The sequence below is a fragment of the Wyeomyia smithii genome, chromosome 3 (genome assembly GCF_029784165.1).
Source record: "Wyeomyia smithii strain HCP4-BCI-WySm-NY-G18 chromosome 3, ASM2978416v1, whole genome shotgun sequence".
Taxonomy (NCBI): Eukaryota; Metazoa; Arthropoda; class Insecta; order Diptera; family Culicidae; genus Wyeomyia; species Wyeomyia smithii.
In genome coordinates, this window is record NC_073696.1 from 63,907,549 (window position 1) to 63,928,328 (window position 20,780).

Genomic DNA, 20,780 nt, shown 5'->3' on the forward strand with positions numbered 1-20,780 from the left:
CCAACGAAGAACGTAGATGACCCCCCTTAGATTATTCGACGAAAAACGTAAACAAGCAGGAGGAAAGGGAGTGTGATGATAAACTATGCTTGAAATTTGTATGGTAAAAATCTAATGGAAGAGGGACCAGAGATAATCTAAATTTTCTACGTGGCCTGTGGCTAGCCCTATGACAAAATTTTATCTCAATACATTCCAAAATGCATAAAAATTGAATACTTCCATACATTTTCATTTATTATTTCAGCATTATCAAAGTTACCCGCAAACAATCAAGAGCATAGTCAAAACAACACTGATGAATTTTGTTGTTGTACATGCATTCTAGTATAACTAGTTTTGAAAATGCAAAACTCGGAGAAAATCCATTGAAGAGTTATATACTTAAGTTATACTGTAAAAAGCTATCAAAGTTAGTCGCTTTTACGGTACATTCAATTGTTGTTAGTCACCGATAAATAATTGAATTGAAAAGAATTCAAATTTTCCAGTTAAATCCAGAGCTCAAAAAAAAAAACAGATCAGTAACTACTGTCATCAAGTAGCTGGATCACTTTTCAACAAGTTCAACAATATATTATCTACTAGGTACGTAAATGTTAATCCTAAAGTTTTCCTCTCAAGTCCACTTTCAAGTGCCATCGAAAATTATATAAGTTGTCGCCCAATAACAGTCAAGTGTCAGTTTCACTAACTAACAGCAAAAGACCACAACCATGAAATCTACCCTGGCTCTAATCGCCCTGGTCGCAATCTCTAGCGTTTCGGCAGTTCCAGCACCTCGTGGTCTGAAGGAAGACTTCGAGGATTTTCTTGCACTGGTTCCCGTTGATGAACTTTCAAAGTTGGCGCTCGATTACTACCTGCACGATAAGGAAGTTCAGGATGCTTTCGCTTACCTGCAAGGCGAGGAATTTTCTGCCGTTTGGGATCAGCTATTCGCAGTCAATGAAGTTAGGGATCTGCTGAAATACTTGGAGGACGCTGGACTGCCGGTGTATGATGCTTTGAACTTCGTTGCTGATTTCTTTGGCCTGAACCACGTGAAGCCAATGGTGCGCACCATTCGTAGTTGTAAGTTTCGCTGTCACTGATTTCTAAAGACAATGTAAGAAATATTTGTTGACATATTTTTAGTGAGAACCGGTGGGCTATCAGGTTTCTTGGATGAGGCATTTGTGCTGCTGCCTACCGACAAGCTAAAAGCTCTATTTGAGGAGAAGCTGCAAACTAGCCCCGAATTCAAGGCTCTGTTCGATAAACTGCAGCACACTGATTTCCAGAAGTTGGTTGACTTCTATAATGTAAGTATTATAATATTAGATGTACTTACGACTTATAACTAAATTAATTATCGAAATTATAATACTTTCAGAATTCCAAGGAAGTCCAGTCGCTGTTCCAGAAGCTTAGAGGCATTGATGTCGATAAATTCGTGGATCTTGTCGCCGGATTCTTCGGATGGGGACAATTTTAAAAGATAACGAAGTCCAACTTTCAAGAATGAATGTTATAAATATTTTAAAAATTACAAAACAAGCTGTTAGTTGCATATCGAAAGAACAAATTCAAGTTGTGAATGTCTTTTTTTAATTTTAATGCGAAAACCGTTCATTCAGTTCTATGAAAGACCGCAAAGGTGCGTATAAACTCTTCTGTGTGCTCCATCCAGACGCAATACAGTTTATGTACATACTTAAAAATTGCCCCCAAGACTAGCACCACTGAGTCACTGAGGTTGACAGTTCTCGCAATCAGTCCGTCATGAATTTCTATGCCATACTCAAGAGGGTAAACACAGACGATTGTGCAAACACTAACTGCTTACCGGTTGCGATTAAATGCTTCGTGAGCGGTTCATCATCAAACCAAATAAAAGTATTCCGAATGCTAATAGGAAGCTCATCTGCTGGTAACCTCGTAGCCATTAGATTGATTCGAGAGCATTCACCAGAGGAAAAAAATAACACAGGAGAAGTATTATGATATGGTGATGGAGTTTTATTCAAATATTGGGTGCAATTATTAGTAAAACATCGGAGTAACCTGTCAACTTTTTATCAATATCAATGACTTCAAAAATCAATTTTAAATTGGGAAAATGTTGCGTTCAGAATAGATCCTTTTGATATTTCAATAGGACAATTTCTCATCCAAAATATATTGCTAAAAACAGGCTTTTGTGGAAACTTTCGTTGCTGTTCATTTCCAGGTTTACAAGCTGCTTTATCCCGACTAGTTGAGATTCAGTAAACCGACAAGCATCCCTATAATTAGCCTAATGGATTTCCCATTAAATTTGTATCGAGCAGATCTATTCACCTTACCTGCCATTATCCCAGAGAGCGATTAATTCCCGCTCGTTTAATTAATGGAAATTAGCTGAAATTTTGTTGTTGACCATTGTGGTGAAAGTGAAACTGGTAACCCAATTCTTCGGGATGGGGTAAAACAGATAACAACCAGATTGTCGAAAATTCACCTCGAGCTTCTTCTGTTCTTGCGAAAAATGTTTCTCAAGAATTACAATTTTCCACTTCAGGCTCCTTCGGCTAAGTTTTGAATGGCTCGTGTTTTTTCTATGCTACGAAGCCAGTAGCTGAAAGTGATAGCGATAAACTGCTATCGGATCGAAAGTCGTAAGGAACTGACACCGAAACTGTTCCACCCGGGCGCGCTGTGAGGTGAAATAGAAACCTCCCGGACCGGTAGCGTCTAATTCGTTACGAAAACAAGCTGTCGGTTCTGATATTTTTGATCTCTTATCAAAAACAGACAATCTTGCCAGCAATCCCTCATTCCCGCGCCCGGGCCGCCCGAGCATGATGGAAGTGTATCATGTTTCGGCTGAATGGGAGCGCGGCAAGTCGCACTGAAAACTCTAATACGAGCGACGGGCTGGAAAAGCTGAAAGTGATGGTTTGAGCAGAGTGCTCCTCACAAAAACTCTCGGCTTTTCCATCATCTGCTTCATCATCGCTCATCCTGCATACAAGTTAACGGTTGCTTTCGAACTACCCGGAGACGGGATGAACACGACGCTCCTAACCTGTATATTCGAGGCAAAGTCAAGGTCTACCCACAGTGATTCAAGGGACGGATTATCTCGGGCGGTTCATCTTTTCATTTAGCTAATGAGCCAGTTGCTTCGTACTTATTCTGCACTGGCTGCAACAGGAGATTTTATCTATTGTAAAATACTGCACAGAATATGGGGCTTTAGAAGTGTGTTTCCTTGAAATTGATAATCGGTGAAGAATATAATTATCTGGTTGGGTTTACCGCAAATCTCCTGGTGTGCTGCCAAGATGTGACGGGGCCACAAGGAGTTGATTCATCGGGAATCTTGAATTTCATCCTAAAAATAGTGAGCTGACGCATTTTAAATGTGACTTAACTCTATAGTATTAAGATATATTATTGTCTTTTAGGAAAATTTCTTATCTCTTGTTTTCTTTTGTTATTATACGATACTATTGATTACCTTGCAACCCGGATAGTGATTTTTGAGATTTCATGTTGATCCCAGGAAATCGAGACAGATAAGCCATTAAAATTGAAAAAGGGTCAACCTTAACAGACATCTTATTCCTCAAATATTTGGAAATCATTCCACTTTGATTCGATGGTATCATAGCACACCATTATGCCTTTATCTAACATCATAATGTCTTGTGTCCACTTGCCTCGTGTGCCGTCCCCAAAAAATTAATCCCTCTACCACTGATTGTATTTCTCCATAGGATTATATCTGTGTTTTTTTCCAGGTGTTATTTTGATTTCGTTTGGTAATAGATTAAAATTCTCTTGATTCGCTTGAATTTTGTATAGTTTTGTACATTAATTGTTTTTTTTTTTTTTCATAAACCTAACTGCTACTTTTTAAAGTTAGAATGACACAACTTGTAGTCTGACCTAAAGTTTAAAAATGACAAAACTTATAATATGATTAATAGAATGATAAAAACAATCTTTTAAAGGAGCGTTGAATACAAAAAAACTCTGATGAGTAGAAATGAAGGTTTCACGAACAATAAACATATGTGATGAGGCGAGAGAAAATAACAATTTTTCGAGTAGAAAACAAAAAACAAAAAACTCTATTATACCGAAGCTCCAGAATTTGTCTTACAAAAGGCCAGGCTATGCCGACATTCAATCAGTATTATGATACAAGACCCATTTAGAATGACAAAACATCAAAGTTAAATGATAGTAATAGTGAAACTGAAGCCTACCACACAAAATACAATTTATTCGAATACTAGCCCAAGAACTGCAATCCAATTCGGAATTTGACCTTCTGATTATTCAACACAGACGTTTCTCCCAACTGTTGCATGCTGAATAATTACGGAACCAGCGTTACAACCTTGTGGACCCAGACCGTCCCTCTAAGCTGAGTTTTAGCCAATTAAGGCTTCACTTTTTAATTAATCTTCATATGGGTCATTCCATACGAAGTAACCACGAAAAAGAACAAACTTGGATACGACCATCGCAGATTTTGCTAAAAGTTGGAGGAATTATTCATCTAGTATCACTTTGGAATAACCCCTATTTTGGTATCGACTGGAATACCCTCCGCTATGTGGGACCCCTCTCTTCGTTTCAAGATAACGAATTTTTGGTCAAACCACTTTTTTTTATTTCCTACAATATTTAGCCGTAAGACGTCCGAAAAATTTGATTCTGTCGATTTTGACATATATCTAAAACGTAATGATACAAGCTGAGACATATGGTAAACAACCCGTTTTGACACACTAGTGATTTTATTATGGCGTCATTTGCGGGAAGTGTTATTTGTCGCATTTCAAAAAAAAACGGTGGCTGAAGTTCATTGAGAGTTAAATACTACAAAAATGAGTGACGTGAGACTAAACACTGTAATTTAAGAGATTTTAAGTTACATAGGTTTTTTTCCTGTAGGAGACTGAACCACTGCGACCATTTATAGTAGATCTATTGTGGTAAAGTTACAAAGGTTACAGAGTCCGGAGATAGAATCAATTCGTTTGTTCAGCGACTTACTCTTTTCTTATTTTCATTCTTCTCTCTTCTTTCAAATATTTTTAACAGCACTCGAAAAGAGTCTCGTTTTCACTGGGCAATATTCTACCTGTGGTTTATTCATTTTTTTGCCCAAACAACATTCATTTGACACGGCACAAGCGTATCGCTGTTGATGAATAAGCATCAAATTTTTTTCCTAATGGGTCTAAATCAGAATTAATTTCCTCAAAATCCCTCAAATTTTCCTCAAAAACCAAATCCAACCGAATCGCTCAAATCCAATAATACTTACGTTATCATAATGAATAGTTTTGTCTTATTTAGCTCTGATTAAATCAAATTGATTGCACACGAATAGAAATCGTGTACCGCTGCAAAGATAGACCAACGGCACTCTATTCCACCTGTACTGTACGGTACTATTGTCTTTACCAGCATGTTTTCTTTCAAGACTCTCTCCTGGATTTACTGCATTCACACTGCTCCGTGTTCAACCCGTGCTTGCACCGTGTTTTTACTGAAAAATGCTAATGTGTGAATGTGAAAAACCGTTTTCCAGTCTAATTGATGAATAAAATAAGGAAATGCCGCGAGTCCAGATATCTGGCTTGTCCCTAAACGAATAGAACAGAATGTATTTTTACGAGTTCGATCAATTTTTTGCTGTCCATTTTTTCTTATTTTGTACAATTTTTTTTACACAAGATAAAAAAAACACCACACTTCCCCCCAACTACCACGTTTGAACGGTTCTACTTTGACGGTGTAATAAATGAGTGCAAATGCAAAAAGAAACGATAGTATGTTACTACTTCATTAGAGGAGGGTCGAAAAAAGTTATGTCAAATTTTTGAAACCGACCATGTACATTTTGTTCATCGGCCCAAAAAAAATCTATGCAAAATTTCAGCTCAATCGAACATGATTTAGGGGTGCCTAAAAGTGCTCGAAGTTGTGATTTTTCAGCCTTCGAAAAACTACCAAGGAGGGGAAGGAGTACAGGAAATTGGGAAAATCGAAATTTTTTTTCGATGCCAAATATCTTAGAAATGCATAAAACGTCGAGATCTGATGTTATCTCGAAAAAAAAATGACTGAAAAACAACCTTCTGGAACACCGTTTTCTGAGCAACCGAAGGTTTAATATGGGATATTTTAAAACGGGCTTCTAAAATGACTCACAGCTCATTCCAAACCAGATGTAAAATATTTTAATGTTCCTTAGGTATCTCAAACTGGATTTTTATTAGAATGGTTCTTTTATTTCTTACTAGGGTGGTTCTAAACACAAAACATAAAAATTTCAATTTGCCCAATTTCCTGTACCCTTGGTAGTTTTTCGAAGGTCGAGAAATCACAACTTTGAGGCACCCCTAAATTATGTCAGATTGAGCTGGAATTTTGCACAGATAATTTTTTTGGGGCCAATGAACTAAATGTACATGGTCGGTTTTTGAATTCGACGATGCATTTTTTTTTCATACAAGCATTGCCACCCCATATTACATACACACATCTATCCGAGCGTCTGCCGTGCACTCTTCGGGAAAAACAAAATATCGTCGGCAACGATATTTTGCCCTCGCTCGGCGGCAAACCGGCTCTGCTCCGGACTCAGCACGGCGTTTTGGTGTGAACGCGTTCGTAAAAACCCATGCAATCAATTTTAAATGCACACGCACGACACACGGAACACACGCGGCCTGGAACAGGCCCGGTCCGGATGCAGTGTGGGTATCGCTTAGCTGATATGTTGGAACCAGTGATGGAAATGAGACGAACACGATGCAATCGTCATTCAATTTCGATCTGCACGTAACAGACCGCAACTAAACTCTAATTTTCTAAACCTATAATGAAGTGATGATATGGTGCATAGGTTTCTGAGAGAAAACAGAAGCAATTCGCTCGTTGTGTTTGTCTCTCTGGTCGTTAGAGGAAGAAAGGATAGCAACAGGAGAATATCGTGTAGCCTGGGTAGTAGCAGAGGTGTCGTGTTGTGAAAAGGGACGTGTGGTGGAAGGGACTACTTCGGCAGCGGTTGAGTTAAGCGAGAGTAGGAGAGCATACACCGCCATTTTCATTCGTTTTCTGACAAAAAAAATCTTATTCATTAGTCATATGAGTACGAATATAACACGATCTATTCGCTTTGTGTAACTGGGACGAATAACTTCTAATACCGAGTTGTGCACATTGAGAACCACGTGTTGTGATGAACAGTAATGACAAGAAATATATCGTAAGATAGAAAGCAAAGAGAATGCACCAACGACGATACTTTATTATTGGCATACTGGCGACGATGTCAACGCATCTTTGTTTGTAATCTATAATCGCCAGAAGGGATTTTTTTCCACCACTGCACAATGGTCGGAAAATTGAAATTTCCGGCCAAAATTCATTTTTTTGTGCCAAATTGTTGGTTTTCCATTGCAGATGATTATGACATATAAAAAAAAATTTGGTACTGACAAGGGGCTGTCTATAAACCACGTAAACTAAGGCAAACATCTTGTGTTTTCAAATAAACGTAAATAACACGTTTTTTTTTTGTTCATCTATAATTTATTTGACGCGGCACAAATACAATTTAATGTTTAACGGCGCCAATTATATCTGGTAGCTTACTTTCTAAAGTATCTTAATAACTAAAAGCAAATTTTTTATCCTCGCTGCCGACTACAAGCTGAAACTAAATGTAACTTAAAGCTATAATATTTTGCATTAAAAGCACTGGTTTACTGTATGATGGTCTTCATTGCCATAGGTAAGCACATGTTTCGCTGCTGGGCCAAGATATTACGGACTGGCCTATTGGGTTGTCTCCCTCGGGCCTTGAGAGTATCGTGCGGGTCTGATTGCTGTTTCCGGATCCGGGGTCTTAACGTGTTCTTGTCGTTAGGCTGGATGCAGGCGGAAGGGGGTAGGACTAAACTGGGGCGTGGATGGATTTCAGGAAAACGTATATAAGGGACATGTAGGATAGGTCACGGCTTGCCAAGACATCACGAACAGGAACAGCCGACTGCCTACCTTCGGCCTGCAGGGAAGCTATTAGTCTAGACCTGGCGTCACGGAGTACAGGGCATGACCAAGCAACGTGCTCTATGTCGTGATAACCTTCACCACAGGCACAGATACCACTTTCCCCGAGCCCAACACGACGGAGATGCGCGTCAAATCTATAGTGATTGGACATAAGCCGGGACATCACGCAAATGAAATCCCGACCTACATCCAACCCCTTGAACCACGGGTTCGTCGACACCTTGGGGATTATGGAATGTAACCACCTTCCCAGTTCCCCTCTGGTCCAAGCATTTTGCCAACTGATGATCGTATTCTGACGTACAAATGAGAAAAATTCATTAAAGGTAATTGGTCTTTCATAAATTCCACCGTTTGTTGAGCCCACCTTAGCCAGAGAGTCCGCTTTCTCATTGCCCGGTATCGAGCAGTGAGAAGGGACCCACGCTAAGGTAATCTGATACGATTTTTCGGATAAAGCACTCAGATGTTCCCGTATTTTCCCCAGGAAATACGGAGAGTGCTTAACATCTTTCACCGATCGGAGAGCCTCAATGGAACTGAGGCTGTCCGTAAAGATGAAATAATGGTCCGTGGGCATTTTTTCGATAATCCCTAGAGTGTACTGAATTGCAGCCAATTCTGCGACGTAAACAGAAGCAGGATTATCAAGCTTATGGGAGACGGTTAAATTGTTATTGAAAATACCGAAGCCAGTGGACCCATCAAGAAGTGATCCGTCAGTGTAGAACATATTGTCGCAGTTGATGTTTCGATATTTATTGGAAAAAATTTTGGGGATCTGCTGCACGCGTAAATGATCCGGGATTCCACGAGTTTCTTATATCATGGATGTATCGAAAAACACAGTAGAATCAGAAGTATTTAATAAGTCGACACGATTTGGAATATTCGAAGAAGGGTTAATATTATGGGACATGTGATTGAAATACAATGTCATTAAACGGGTTTGAGAATTAAGTTCGATTAACCTTTCAAAATTTTCAATCACAGGACGGTTCAAGAACTCACATTTGATTAGAATGCGAGAAGACAGGCTCCAGAAGCGGTTTTTCAATGGTAGTACTCCAGCTTAGACCTCCAAACTCATCGTATGGGTCGAGTGCGTGCAACCCAAGGCGATACGCAAACAACGATATTGTATTCGCTCCAGTTTGATCAAATGTGTGTTTGCTGCGGAGCGGAAGCAGAAACACCCGTACTCAATAAAAGACAGTATCGTTGTTTGGTAAAGCCTTATAAGGTCTCCTGGGTGGGCTCCCCACCATTGTCCGGTTATTGTACGAAGAAAATTCACTCTTTGTTGACATTTTTTCATCAGATACCTAACGTGACAACCCGAGGTGCCTTTAGAGTCGAACCAGACACCAAGATATTTGTGTACCAAAACCTGAGAAATCGTTTTACCCATTAATTGTGTTTGAAGCTGAGCAGGTTCATGCTTCCTAGAAAAAACTACTATCTCAGTCTTCTCCGGAGAGAATTCGATACCTAGCTGTAAAGCCCAAGCAGACAAATTGTCCAAGATATCTTGCAATGGTCCTTGCAAATCGGCAGCTTTGGCTCCTGTAACAGAGATTACACTGTCGTCTGCAAGTTGTCTTATCGTGCATGAATTTGCCAGACATTCGTCGATGTCATTTACATAAAAGTTGTAAAGAAGGGGGCTTAAACATGAGCCCTGGGGAAGACCCATGTAGCTAATGCGAAAAGTTGCCAAATCGCCGTGCGTAAAATGCATGTGCTTTTCGGACAACAAATTGTGCAAAAAATTGTTCAAAATTGGAGAAAATCCTTGTCGGTGAAGTTTACCCGAAAGAATGTCAATAGAAACGGAATCAAAAGCCCCCTTAATGTCCAAGAACGCAGACGCCATTTGTTCTTTGCGAGCATACGCCAGCTGAATATCTGTTGAAAGCAACGCAAGACAATCATTCGTCCCTTTGGCACGGCGGAAGCCATTTGATTCGACCCAGTGGTCTAAACGACGGAGTATCACTTTTTCCATCAATTTCCGGATACAGGATAGCATTGCAATCGCCTATAAGAGTTGTGATCAGAAGCTGGTTTCCCTGGTTTTTGGATGGCGATCACCTTCACTTGCCTCCAATCCTGCGGTACAATGTTTTGCTCCAGGAACTTATTGAACAAGTTCAACAAGCGCCTCTTGGCATTGCCGGGTAGATTCTTCAACAAGTTGAATTTGATTCTATCTAACCCAGGTGCGTTATTGTTACAGGACAGGAGGGCAACTGGAAATTCTGCCATCGTAAAAGGTGATTCTATCGCGTCGTGACCCGGAGACGTATCGCGAACAAAGTTTTGCGCAGGAACAGAGTCCGGACATACTTTCCTGGCAAAATCAAATATCCACCGACTTGAAGACTCCTTGCTTTCGTTGACCGTTACGCGATTCCGCATTCTTCGGGCTGTGTTCCAAAGAGTGCTCATCGATGTCTCGTTCACGAACCGACGCCAATATCCGCGTTTCTTTGCTTTAGCCAAGCTTTTAAGCTTGGTATTAAGCTCCGAATACCGTATATAGTCGTCAAGTATACCTCCCTTCTGGAAGGCCAAAAACGCGTCGGATCTTTGCGTGTAGACATCGGAACACTCTTTGTCCCACCACGGAGTTGGAGGCCGCTCTTTGATCGTTACGCCGGGATATTTCTTCGTTTGGGCTTGCAACGCGGCGTCGAGGATTAAGCCCGCGAGGAGGTTGTATTCTTCAAGTGGTGGGTGATGTTGAATCGACTCGACCGCTTTTGAAATCATTTCCTCGTATAACTTTCAATCGACATTCCGTGTGAGGTCATACGGAATGTCAATTGGTCGCATGCGAGTTGAACCGTTAGTAATTGAAATAAGAATAGGCAGATGGTCGCTACCGTGAGGATCGAGGATTACCTTCCATGTGCAATCCAACCGTAGCGACGTCGAACATAAGGATAGATCCAAAGCGCTTGGGCGCGCTGGAGGTTTCGGGATACGTGTCATTTCACCGTTGTTCAAAATAGTCATGTCGAAGTCATCGCAAAGGTTATAGATCAAAGAGGAGCGGTTATCATTGTAGGGGGAACCCCAAGCCACGCCATGAGAGTTGAAGTCTCCCAAAATCAAACGTGGCGAGGGAAGAAGTTCTATTAAATCAAAGGGCAACCGTTGCCCAACCTGTGCTCTGGGAGGAATATATATTGAGGCAATACAAAGCTCTTTACCTTGTATTGTCTTTTGACATGCGACAACTTCGATGCCTGGAATCGAGGGGAGGTTAATACGATAGAAAGAATAGCACTTTTTAATCCCTAAAAGTACTCCTCCATATGGGGTGTCTCGATCAAGGCGAATAATATTAAAATCATGAAAGTTGAAATCAATATTTGAAGTAAGCCAAGTTTCACAAAGGGAAAATGCATCGCATTTGTTTCTATTTATTAAAACTTTAAATGAATCCATTTTTGGTAAAATACTTCTACAATTCCACTGTAAGACAGAGATAGAATCCTTCGTATACGCAGATGAATTAGGCATCGAAGGATACAATCGCTGCAAGGAGGGGCCATTGGGCAGTCAACTGCTTCAAAAATGATCTAACTGTTGGGAGGAATGCTGTAAGAAAAATTTTAATTGGATCGGGTACATTGAAAGTTTCAAAAATCCAGTCCACAATGTTAGAAAATTTCACTAATCCAGAGTTTGTTTCATCAACTGAGAGTGCAAAAGGAACAACTGGGGTTTTAGTTGTTCCTGGCAGTGCTGGGAACTCCTTCTGGGACTTTAAATTTGCAAGCCCAGGAGGAGTTTGCTTCGGTTTTTCCGCAGCACTGTTTGGTTTGTTTGTAACTTTCATTTCACTTTGGGAAATCTTAGGACCTTTTCGGGGAAGTTTAGGAAAGGAAATATTTTTCCTCTTTCTAGACGCCCCAGGATTGGCATAAGTTGTTCCCGCTGGTGAATCGTCAGAATCGGTTTCATCAGAGGACAACAGATCAAAGGGGTTCGATGTTATGGTAGAAGTGGTCACGGTCTTCTTCAGCATCTCAGCGTAAGATCGCTTTGAACGCTCCTTAAGTGACCGCTTGATTTTATCTCTGCGCTGCATGTACACCGGGCATGTGGAGAGCTCATGCTGATTTTCCCCGCAGTGAATACATTTTTCAGCATTTACACTGCAAGAATCGTCCGCATGAGTTTCTCCACACTTGCTACATAGTGCCTTATTGCAGCAGTAGGCGGCTGTGTGGCCTAGCTGCTTGCAATTGGTGCAATTCATAACACGGGGTACATACAATCGCACAGGCAGACGAGCCCGATCGATCGAGACGTGGCTAGGGAGAGCAGATCCGGCAAACGTAACACGAAACGAGTCTGACGGAGTGTACACTTTTGTGCCGTTGACAAGAGACACAGACCGCAATTGCTTGCAATCTATGATCTTTACTTTTACGTCGTGACACAAAGCATTTTTGAAGCAGCCAAAACCGCTTGCCAAGATACACTCGACCGACAGACTCGAATCGGTTATGACACCGTCGATCTCCACGTCTCGTGCGGGTATATAAACGCGATACTCGCGTGTGAAAAGCTCGGAGCGAGCAATAGCGTTGGCCTGTTCCAGGTCGCTGACCACGACACGGAGCTTGGAGATTTCGGTCACGGCCTTGCACCCCTCCGTCAGGTCTTTCGAAATCTGCAGGATGTTTAACGGTTTCGATTTCGGTCCTGCTTTTGGCCGAAAGAAAACAGTAAAGCTGCCCTGAGATCCGTCCGGGTAAAGCCTGGGGCGAGGGGGGACTGGAGAATTAACAGAGGAAGGGTTGGCAGGAGGGACAGGGTTGGAGGGGTTCGGGGATGGTGGCACGGGAGGCGAGGGATCTACATCCATCGCGCTAAATCTAGCGCACTAGCGCCGACAGAACACGTACCTCTTTACTTCTCCTTTCAGCAGGGTTGGTTGTCCGAACGGTCGAAGCTGCAGCCGTTACAGCCAGCAGCACCAATACAGCAGCTCCAAACAGCCACCAGCAGCGAGCCGGGTGTGTGATCACTCAGCACAGCGACACAACTCGCTGTCAACTGTTGGCTTCTTCTTTTTCCTCCTTTGTGTTGAGATTCTCGTCCACTGCTGTAGCACAAATCACGTAGCAGCCAAATCGGCTTACGCACCAGCAAACAGCCACGATGCGAAAGAGTTGCACAAAGGCGGGCGACCTTGAACCTTCACTCGACCAGGCAAACAATGCCAACACTTGCTCGCGCGTCTTTTGTTTTATATTCTATCGGAGCGATCACCAAACACGTCCTATACTGATGCGTGTTCGGCACAGAATGAAATAACACGTTAGTGGAACGAGGTAAACGATTACTGTTTTCAGCAAAGATGCACATAATAGTCAAACGCTTCTTATGGCCTTGAGAGTTAGTTCGCGATTTGTCCGCAGAGATGGCGCACGAATCTAACTTTTGATAGGAGCATTCAAGAGATATGGTTTCTTCAGCAAAGTTGTAAAGCAATTCAATTCAAACAAAACTACTGAAGACGAAACGATTTAGCAAATCTCGATTGTAGAGCCAGTAAATGTTGATACAATTTTCTATGGTCATGTTTGTAAAAAACTGTTTTAAAACGGTGCTTGATCAATTCAATGCAATCATTTATAACATTTTCTGTTCTAGGTTGTATGAACCAACTCACTAAATCGATCTTATGAACTTCCTCGTTAGACATTGCTCGCTTCTTGGTAAAACACTTGAATAAAACTTCAGAACTATAAAGCACACATAAAACCTTGTTTCCTCCACATACACAAGCAATCAGACCGACTCAAAGGAATGAACTAGAATCAGTCAGCCATAAAAGACATATGAGCCGCATGATTCAAGAGTATAATAATATGTGTGAGATTGCGGGTTTATGCGTGGGAATAGTTGTGAGATTGACGGTTAACTCAATGCAATTTTGTGTATGAAACACCTGACTGCAGTGTTGTAAAGTTCGACCATGAGAACCTCCACTTGCTCATGCTGTATGCCGACATATGCGGTACACAGCTTCTACTTCGGCTGTAACTGGCGAGTAAATGCCCAAATGCAAGCTCGAACCATTTGTTTAACTCTGGCAGTTATATTTGTGTATGGTAAGAGAAGTTTGCGTGTGGTGTTCCATGGCCGTGTTTTCATAAAACAAACACTGGGAATCATTTTTGGGATAATAATTCATTTTTTTATTCGGTAAAGTATCACATGAATAATCGCTAAGTCTCTTAAGCAGGTATTAGACGACGCAAATATTTGCTATTTTCGGTACGATTTTAATTTGCACAAAATAAAATCTGTATTGAAAAATAGCAAATATTTGCTTCGTCTAATACCTGTTTCAGCGATGTTGTAATGGGTTAACAAAATAAATTTCAGAAAAAAACTTTGGGTTGGTAAAAAACATCGATACACGCGAAAACCAATTTATTGCTAATATTAACCATTTTTTTTCTAACAAAATGAAAAAAATATTTTTTTACTTAAGTGTGTACAACTGAATAATCACACTAAGTTTTTCCAGTATATTTTTGAACCTAATTGCTATGAAATACGTTGATAAGTCCTCATAAAACTCCAAAAAATTACATAGAAAATTAAAAATTTTAAATTACCTTTTTCTACAAAAACGCAAATTTTACTCAAACTTTTAACATATGTTTTAAACAACGTATATTCTAATAAACCAGTTAATCTAATAATTTCATGTGTGTTTTGTACCAAATTGCTCTAAATACGAAAAACTTTGTTAATAAATCACCCAAAAATTCAAAAATTGCAAAAAAATGGAAAATATTTAATCATCTTTTTCTACCAAAACGCAAATTTTCCGCAAACTTTTAACACATATTCTTGAAGGGCACAAGTAGGGCTCTCAGACACACTATCAGGTGCTGTGCTTACACGTGCTTACATTTAATATTTTTGATGGTCAAAATTAGGAAAATTACGCATATTTTCAATGTGGCTTGCGACTGACTCTGTAGGGTTGAAATCCATTACCCATTTTGTTTTAGGGAATTAATTTAATAAGTTTTCAATCATATGTGAACATATCATGATAGCTTTAGTAGGTTTTAATATATTCCAAAATATTCAGAAAAACTATTTTTCTCCGTTTCTGAAATAGGTAACTTTGAAGGCATTTTTCAACATGAACCGTTTTTTGTATCAAGATTTCATTCAAAAATTATGAAAATATAGATAAAATACTACAAAATCATGTGCTCAAAACATCCTGAATACGAAATTCGCATCTTGGTAATTTTGGCCACTCTTTTATATAGGGACCGTCTTATGTGCACTGGTTGGGACGTGAATTCACTGTTATTATTTTTTTTTTAATAAGATTATGCTGTTATTTACGTTTGAAATCTGACGGAACATTTACAAAATGTACCCCAGTGTAGATAACAAAGAGGTAGTCTCATGTCAAAATAGGTTATGGAAGTGAGATTAACTCTAAGTAAAACAACATGCCGTGATTGGTTCCGCGCTCTAAATACGGTGATTTCGATGTTCGACGACTCTTCACGTGAAGAAAGGTCAAAAAGGAATCACTTGATGGGGATTCATGTCAAATGCAGGAACAGCTTGCTTCGTTATTAGGGCAGGGTGGCGAAAAAGTTTTCACTCACTCGGCCTCACACTGCTAAACTCGCTGAAATTTACACATAAATGCTCAAAAGGATAGTCCTACCTCCCCCGCCTTGAAAAAGCAAAGCAAAGCCTTAGTGCTACATTCCGACTGTTACCCTCTGTTTTTTATACTTGAACTTCCAAGCCAACTGTTTAATGTACAGGACAGTTGCGGAGCTAGCGCTACGATCCTGCTGAGACTAATAGTATACCCCGAGACTCGAACCTAAGCACACTGCTTTCAAAGCTGCAAAAAAGGGATTAAAATTATTTTTCAAAACACCATACATTTATTTACCTATATAAAGGGACTTTTGAGGAGTTTTATATAGTTTGCCACTAGAAAACAATTTTTTTTTGTTCTCGCTTATTTTCCGTCGGTCTAGTTCCGCCACTGTTGTGGCCAATCACTGACGCCCAGGGAGGCGACTCCACACCCAGGACCCTAACTCACGACCCGTTTATTAACGGACCGGCGCCAACGGCTCTACTTCCTCATGCGATGGAAGGCGTGATCCCAGAGATTCGCCTCAGAAAATCTCCCGGTGTCGGCTAGGATTTAATCTAGACCAGTTGGGTTGGTTGTGAGTGGATCACGCCACCTCACAACCATCGACACCTATGTCGGCGGTGGGATTCGAACCCAGGCGTCGAGCGTGGTTGGCAGAGACGTTACCAACCACACTAGGCCCCCGCTCTACTAGAAAACAATTGCTTCAATATAACTTTTTATAGTGACTTTCTATTGTTTTCTAATGTTCTACAATATTATTTGCCATAACAAAACAAACATTTTTTTTTTTCGAAGAAAAAAATTTTTTTTTCTCTTTTATTTAATTGGTAATTTACGATTTTTATTGAAATAATGCACTAATTTACTAAATAATTTCTATAAAATCTGCAAATGTTTGCAGACATTTCCATTTCTATATTAAAGTATGAATCAAATATCATTCAGTCAAGATATAGGCATTTGTCTCTCACTGTCCCTTGCATTCGAAAATATGTGCTTAAATATCGTTTATTATCTCTCTGGATCAACACAAGATATCGACTTCATTTCAATCACGTTTTCCGTTCAATACCAAAAGTAATCATGTATCCTTTTTCAAAAAAAATATCAATTTCCGGTGTAAATACTAAAAAACTTAAATAATATTACACCCAATATTACATTTTGGTTTCTAGATTATCCACAATCACAGTAAAACAAGGTTCAAAAATGTCTGGACGGTATTCTTTGTTATGTTTTAATCTTAAAAGGTCTGTTTTTTACGCGGTCCTATTTGGAATGCATCCCGCGCGTAAAAAAAGTATTTTAGGTTCCACCACGCTGTTTTTGCATGCTCCTCAGAGACATAAGTTTCGCTATGTCGCTTTTTCCACCAGTGTGAGAGCAGTTGTTTTCGCAGTGAAAAGTATTCTTCTACACGCCAGTGATTCTCTGAGCCTCTTGTCTTCATACAAAACCAAAAAGCAAAAAGACTGTGCGACTATCGCCGCTCTTTCGTCCAGAGAATTTTGTTCTCTCCGATACTGGTATAGCGATAGTGCCTTTTCGTGGTAATCGTACAGTACCACCCGCATACGTGCATTTTACTTTTAAATGAATTTCATTGTTGCCCGAGTTGAAAACCGAATATCTTGACTAACGACAATCGTATTTTTTTGAATTGTACCTAAATGTAATATCGCAAGTTTCCAACTCCAACGAAAATATTTAAGTACTTCAACTAACTGGTTGAAATGGTTTCAACAGTCGCGGAGTGTACGATCCAAAAAACATTGATAAGCAAGATTTAAATGGTTCATGTTGATTGTGAATTGTTACTGAATTTCCGCTAATGAATCTCTTGAATGCGGTCCTGTCTAAACTTGACTTTGATAGACTCAAGATCGCCTTTTTTTCTGGTCATTGAAGCAAAAAAAATAGATGTTTGTTACATGTTCAAACTATTGGAGCGAACTGTTCGAACAATGCACTGTTGAATCAATGTAGAAAAGGACAGCGAAAAACGAATGCGAAAGCGTGGGCTAGGAATTGCAGCAGAGCTTTGTTTGAAGTTGTACATCTGTTTTGAGAGAGATTATAGCATGTGATTTTCTAGTTAATTCAACTGTGTTGTTAAATTACAAATCTACTAAATCAACATTTATGTTGTAGTGAGAAAGAATTGAATACGATTGCCTGTTTTAAAAGAATAATATGTATAACCAAAAATTTATAACTACCAGGTATTTTCTTTTGTGAAATTTGAGAGGATTGAAAATATCCAAAAGAGAAATAATATAATAATCTTCAATTTCTTGAATTTGATTGGGCTGGAAAAATAAATATTTTGCTTTAAGATTATCAAATAGTTTATGACTTTTCAGCAAAAAAATTTCTAGTTAAATATACGCATTGTTTTCCTGTGGGTATGAAAATACAAATCCGAATTCTCTAATGCTTAAAATAATCTAGACAAAATTTATTGGCATAACTTGAAATCTATAGGCAAACAAGATTGCCTATACTTCATCGATCAAACTGGCTTCTATTTGGTAACCCAAATCGGATGACAAAATAGATCGAGTACTGATTTACATATCTGCAAAATGCCTACACAGGAAGGGTGGAGACGTATTCTCCACAAATAGAAACCTCTAACTTTCTATAGTTCTTATCCCGTTTTGTTTGCCTCAAGCGCGGCTCCCCATACAAGATGGCACGTGATTCAAAACAACCAAGGAGTATGAAATCCTGTCACATAGCTAAATATAAAACCATACTAGTGCGAAAACCGCATAAAAAATGTATGATGATTGATTAATCGGTTTTCGTTCGCCACCAGGATATTTTTTAAACTTCGTATTTTCTCTCATAGCGTCGCGAAGAATTATGAAAAGTGTACAACATCTATTTTATAACAACGTAATAAATTATTTCCATTTCTTTATTTGAAACTCAACGCGGCTGCTAATCGATGCTGAACGCCCTTAGCTGGTAAAAAGTCAGATGACCAAAATCAATACAATATTCTGTGAACGATTTTTTTGAAAAAAATTAAAAAATCCCTTTGCACAATCTAACATTACATTCAATTTACAGTTTTACTTTTTAATTTGCATATCTTATTTATTTATTTATTTATATATATATATATATATATATATATATATATATATATATATATATATATATATATATATATATATATATATATATATATATATATATATTAGTACATCTTCTAAGTCAATTGTCACACCTCTTTCACTCTAATCTCGTCATCTTCTATTGTCAGTGATAAATAAATTCATAGGCTTGTGCGTGTTTAGCACAGCAAAGAAACAGGCGTGAAAAAGCGAAGATTAAGCACACCCGAAAGTTTGTAGGTTGTTATCTGAAGCAGAGATATTCTGTACATTAATTTTCCAGACCCAAAGCGCCGAGGGCAGTTCTAGCAGAGCCAGAGAGTAAATAAATACGACATCGAATTGTGTGGCCCACTGGTGGAAGCGGGGAGCTGCCAGCGGCTATGCCGTCTCCGTTATTTATGTGTGAAGATACAACGGAAAACTCATCTCTGTCACATCGTCGTGGACATCTTGCTCCAGCTAAGCCGCTCATAGAAGACGCTCTTTGGAGTTCATCAATTTACACCAACTTCCTCCCGCACACATTGCTTATCTTCTAAATGGTGTAAAGCTGTGACCGTTCGGCACTATATTTTCAACATAAGTGCGTGTTAGTAGGCACGGTAGAATCATCTTTCAATAGGATTACACTGCGACTTAGCGTAACAAGCTTGTGGGGTCCGTCATCTTCAATGGATGGATTTCTGTCAACTAACTTTGATGTACGAAATGAAGCGAACTCCACTTTGATGTTCCCTGTTGTATTAAACAGTGTTATTTTGAAATCGTGTTTTTCTGGGCGTAGTTTTTTTTTCGTTAAATAAAAACTTCAATTTGTACCTCAACTTTCAAACTTTATCCTATAAAGATACAAGTTTTCATTCGCGTCACTGCCCCGTCCTACTTATCGTAATTCGTAGCGCATACCTAATCACTAATTCCCGGATTTCGGCTGTCGATAAATGTCTGTTTTGGTATGGCCGTGTCAAAACTGTATCATCAACGCAAACAAAAATGTACATTTACAACTTTACGGTCCCCATATTTGTGGGTCATAAACCAATCGAGACATGATACCTACGCACTCCACGCATGTGAGGAGGTACTTGAGCATGCAGCGCGCGGTGCATCGCATACGTGTCAGCCGACTCAGACGTCGTTTTTAGATATGTGCATAATACACAATCTACTTTCCCGTGTACAAAAACGGTTTCGAGGTCTCAAAATAGACTTTCGACTTGATTGTTTGGTATTAGGTTTTTAATGGCTCAATTTGTACCATTCAACCACGGTCGCCTCATCGTAGTACAAATCGCTTTATGACTGATACTGTTTCACGGTGAGTGGATTCGTGCATACAAGAGCGTGTGTCATGGTTTCGCTTATTCCGCTCGTGTACATCCGATGCATCACGAAAGCTATCGGAGTGCATAAAAGTCGAAGGGAGATAAAATTGGAGTACATCTGCACAAGTTTGCACTTTCTAGAATGGCTGAAAGTTTACGATCGGTTGTAAAATTTGGTGCGCAATATTGATACTACACAACTGACCTGAATTCCGTCAAAAGCAACGAAAGGTGAAACTATTCCTCAATCAATTTGAGAGAATGATAATACATATTTGAATTGGAAGTGAAGTTAAGCGTTTTGTTTTACTATAAAATACTTTACATCTTTCCGCTCTGGTGCATCTTACCTTGAATAAATATGTTCTACAAACAGTAACAACGCTCTCGAAAACACGTTCTTGCGGATACAAAACGTCCAGTTTTTTTTTTTTTTCAACATCAGAGCATATTTTATTTCAATTGATTTTGTCGATTTTTTTCATAACCTTGAGGATAGGATTTCCTTATTCTAAATGCCCAATGGAAAGCAATCTTCAAAATATTCAAATACAATATGAATAAATTGTGCAC

At 39.4% G+C, this 20,780-nt stretch overlaps 1 protein-coding gene across 1 annotated transcript; it reads left to right on the forward strand.

Annotated features, from left to right (window-relative positions):
* Window positions 1-716: 716 nt before the first annotated feature.
* Window positions 717-1,493, forward strand: LOC129730055 (protein G12-like). The gene is made up of 3 exons (XM_055689074.1): window positions 717-1,074; window positions 1,138-1,304; window positions 1,376-1,493. The coding sequence occupies exons 1-3, from the start codon at window positions 717-719 to the stop codon at window positions 1,475-1,477; spliced, it is 627 nt and encodes a 208-aa protein (XP_055545049.1). The 3' UTR covers window positions 1,478-1,493.
* The last annotated feature ends 19,287 nt before the right edge of the window (window positions 1,494-20,780 follow it).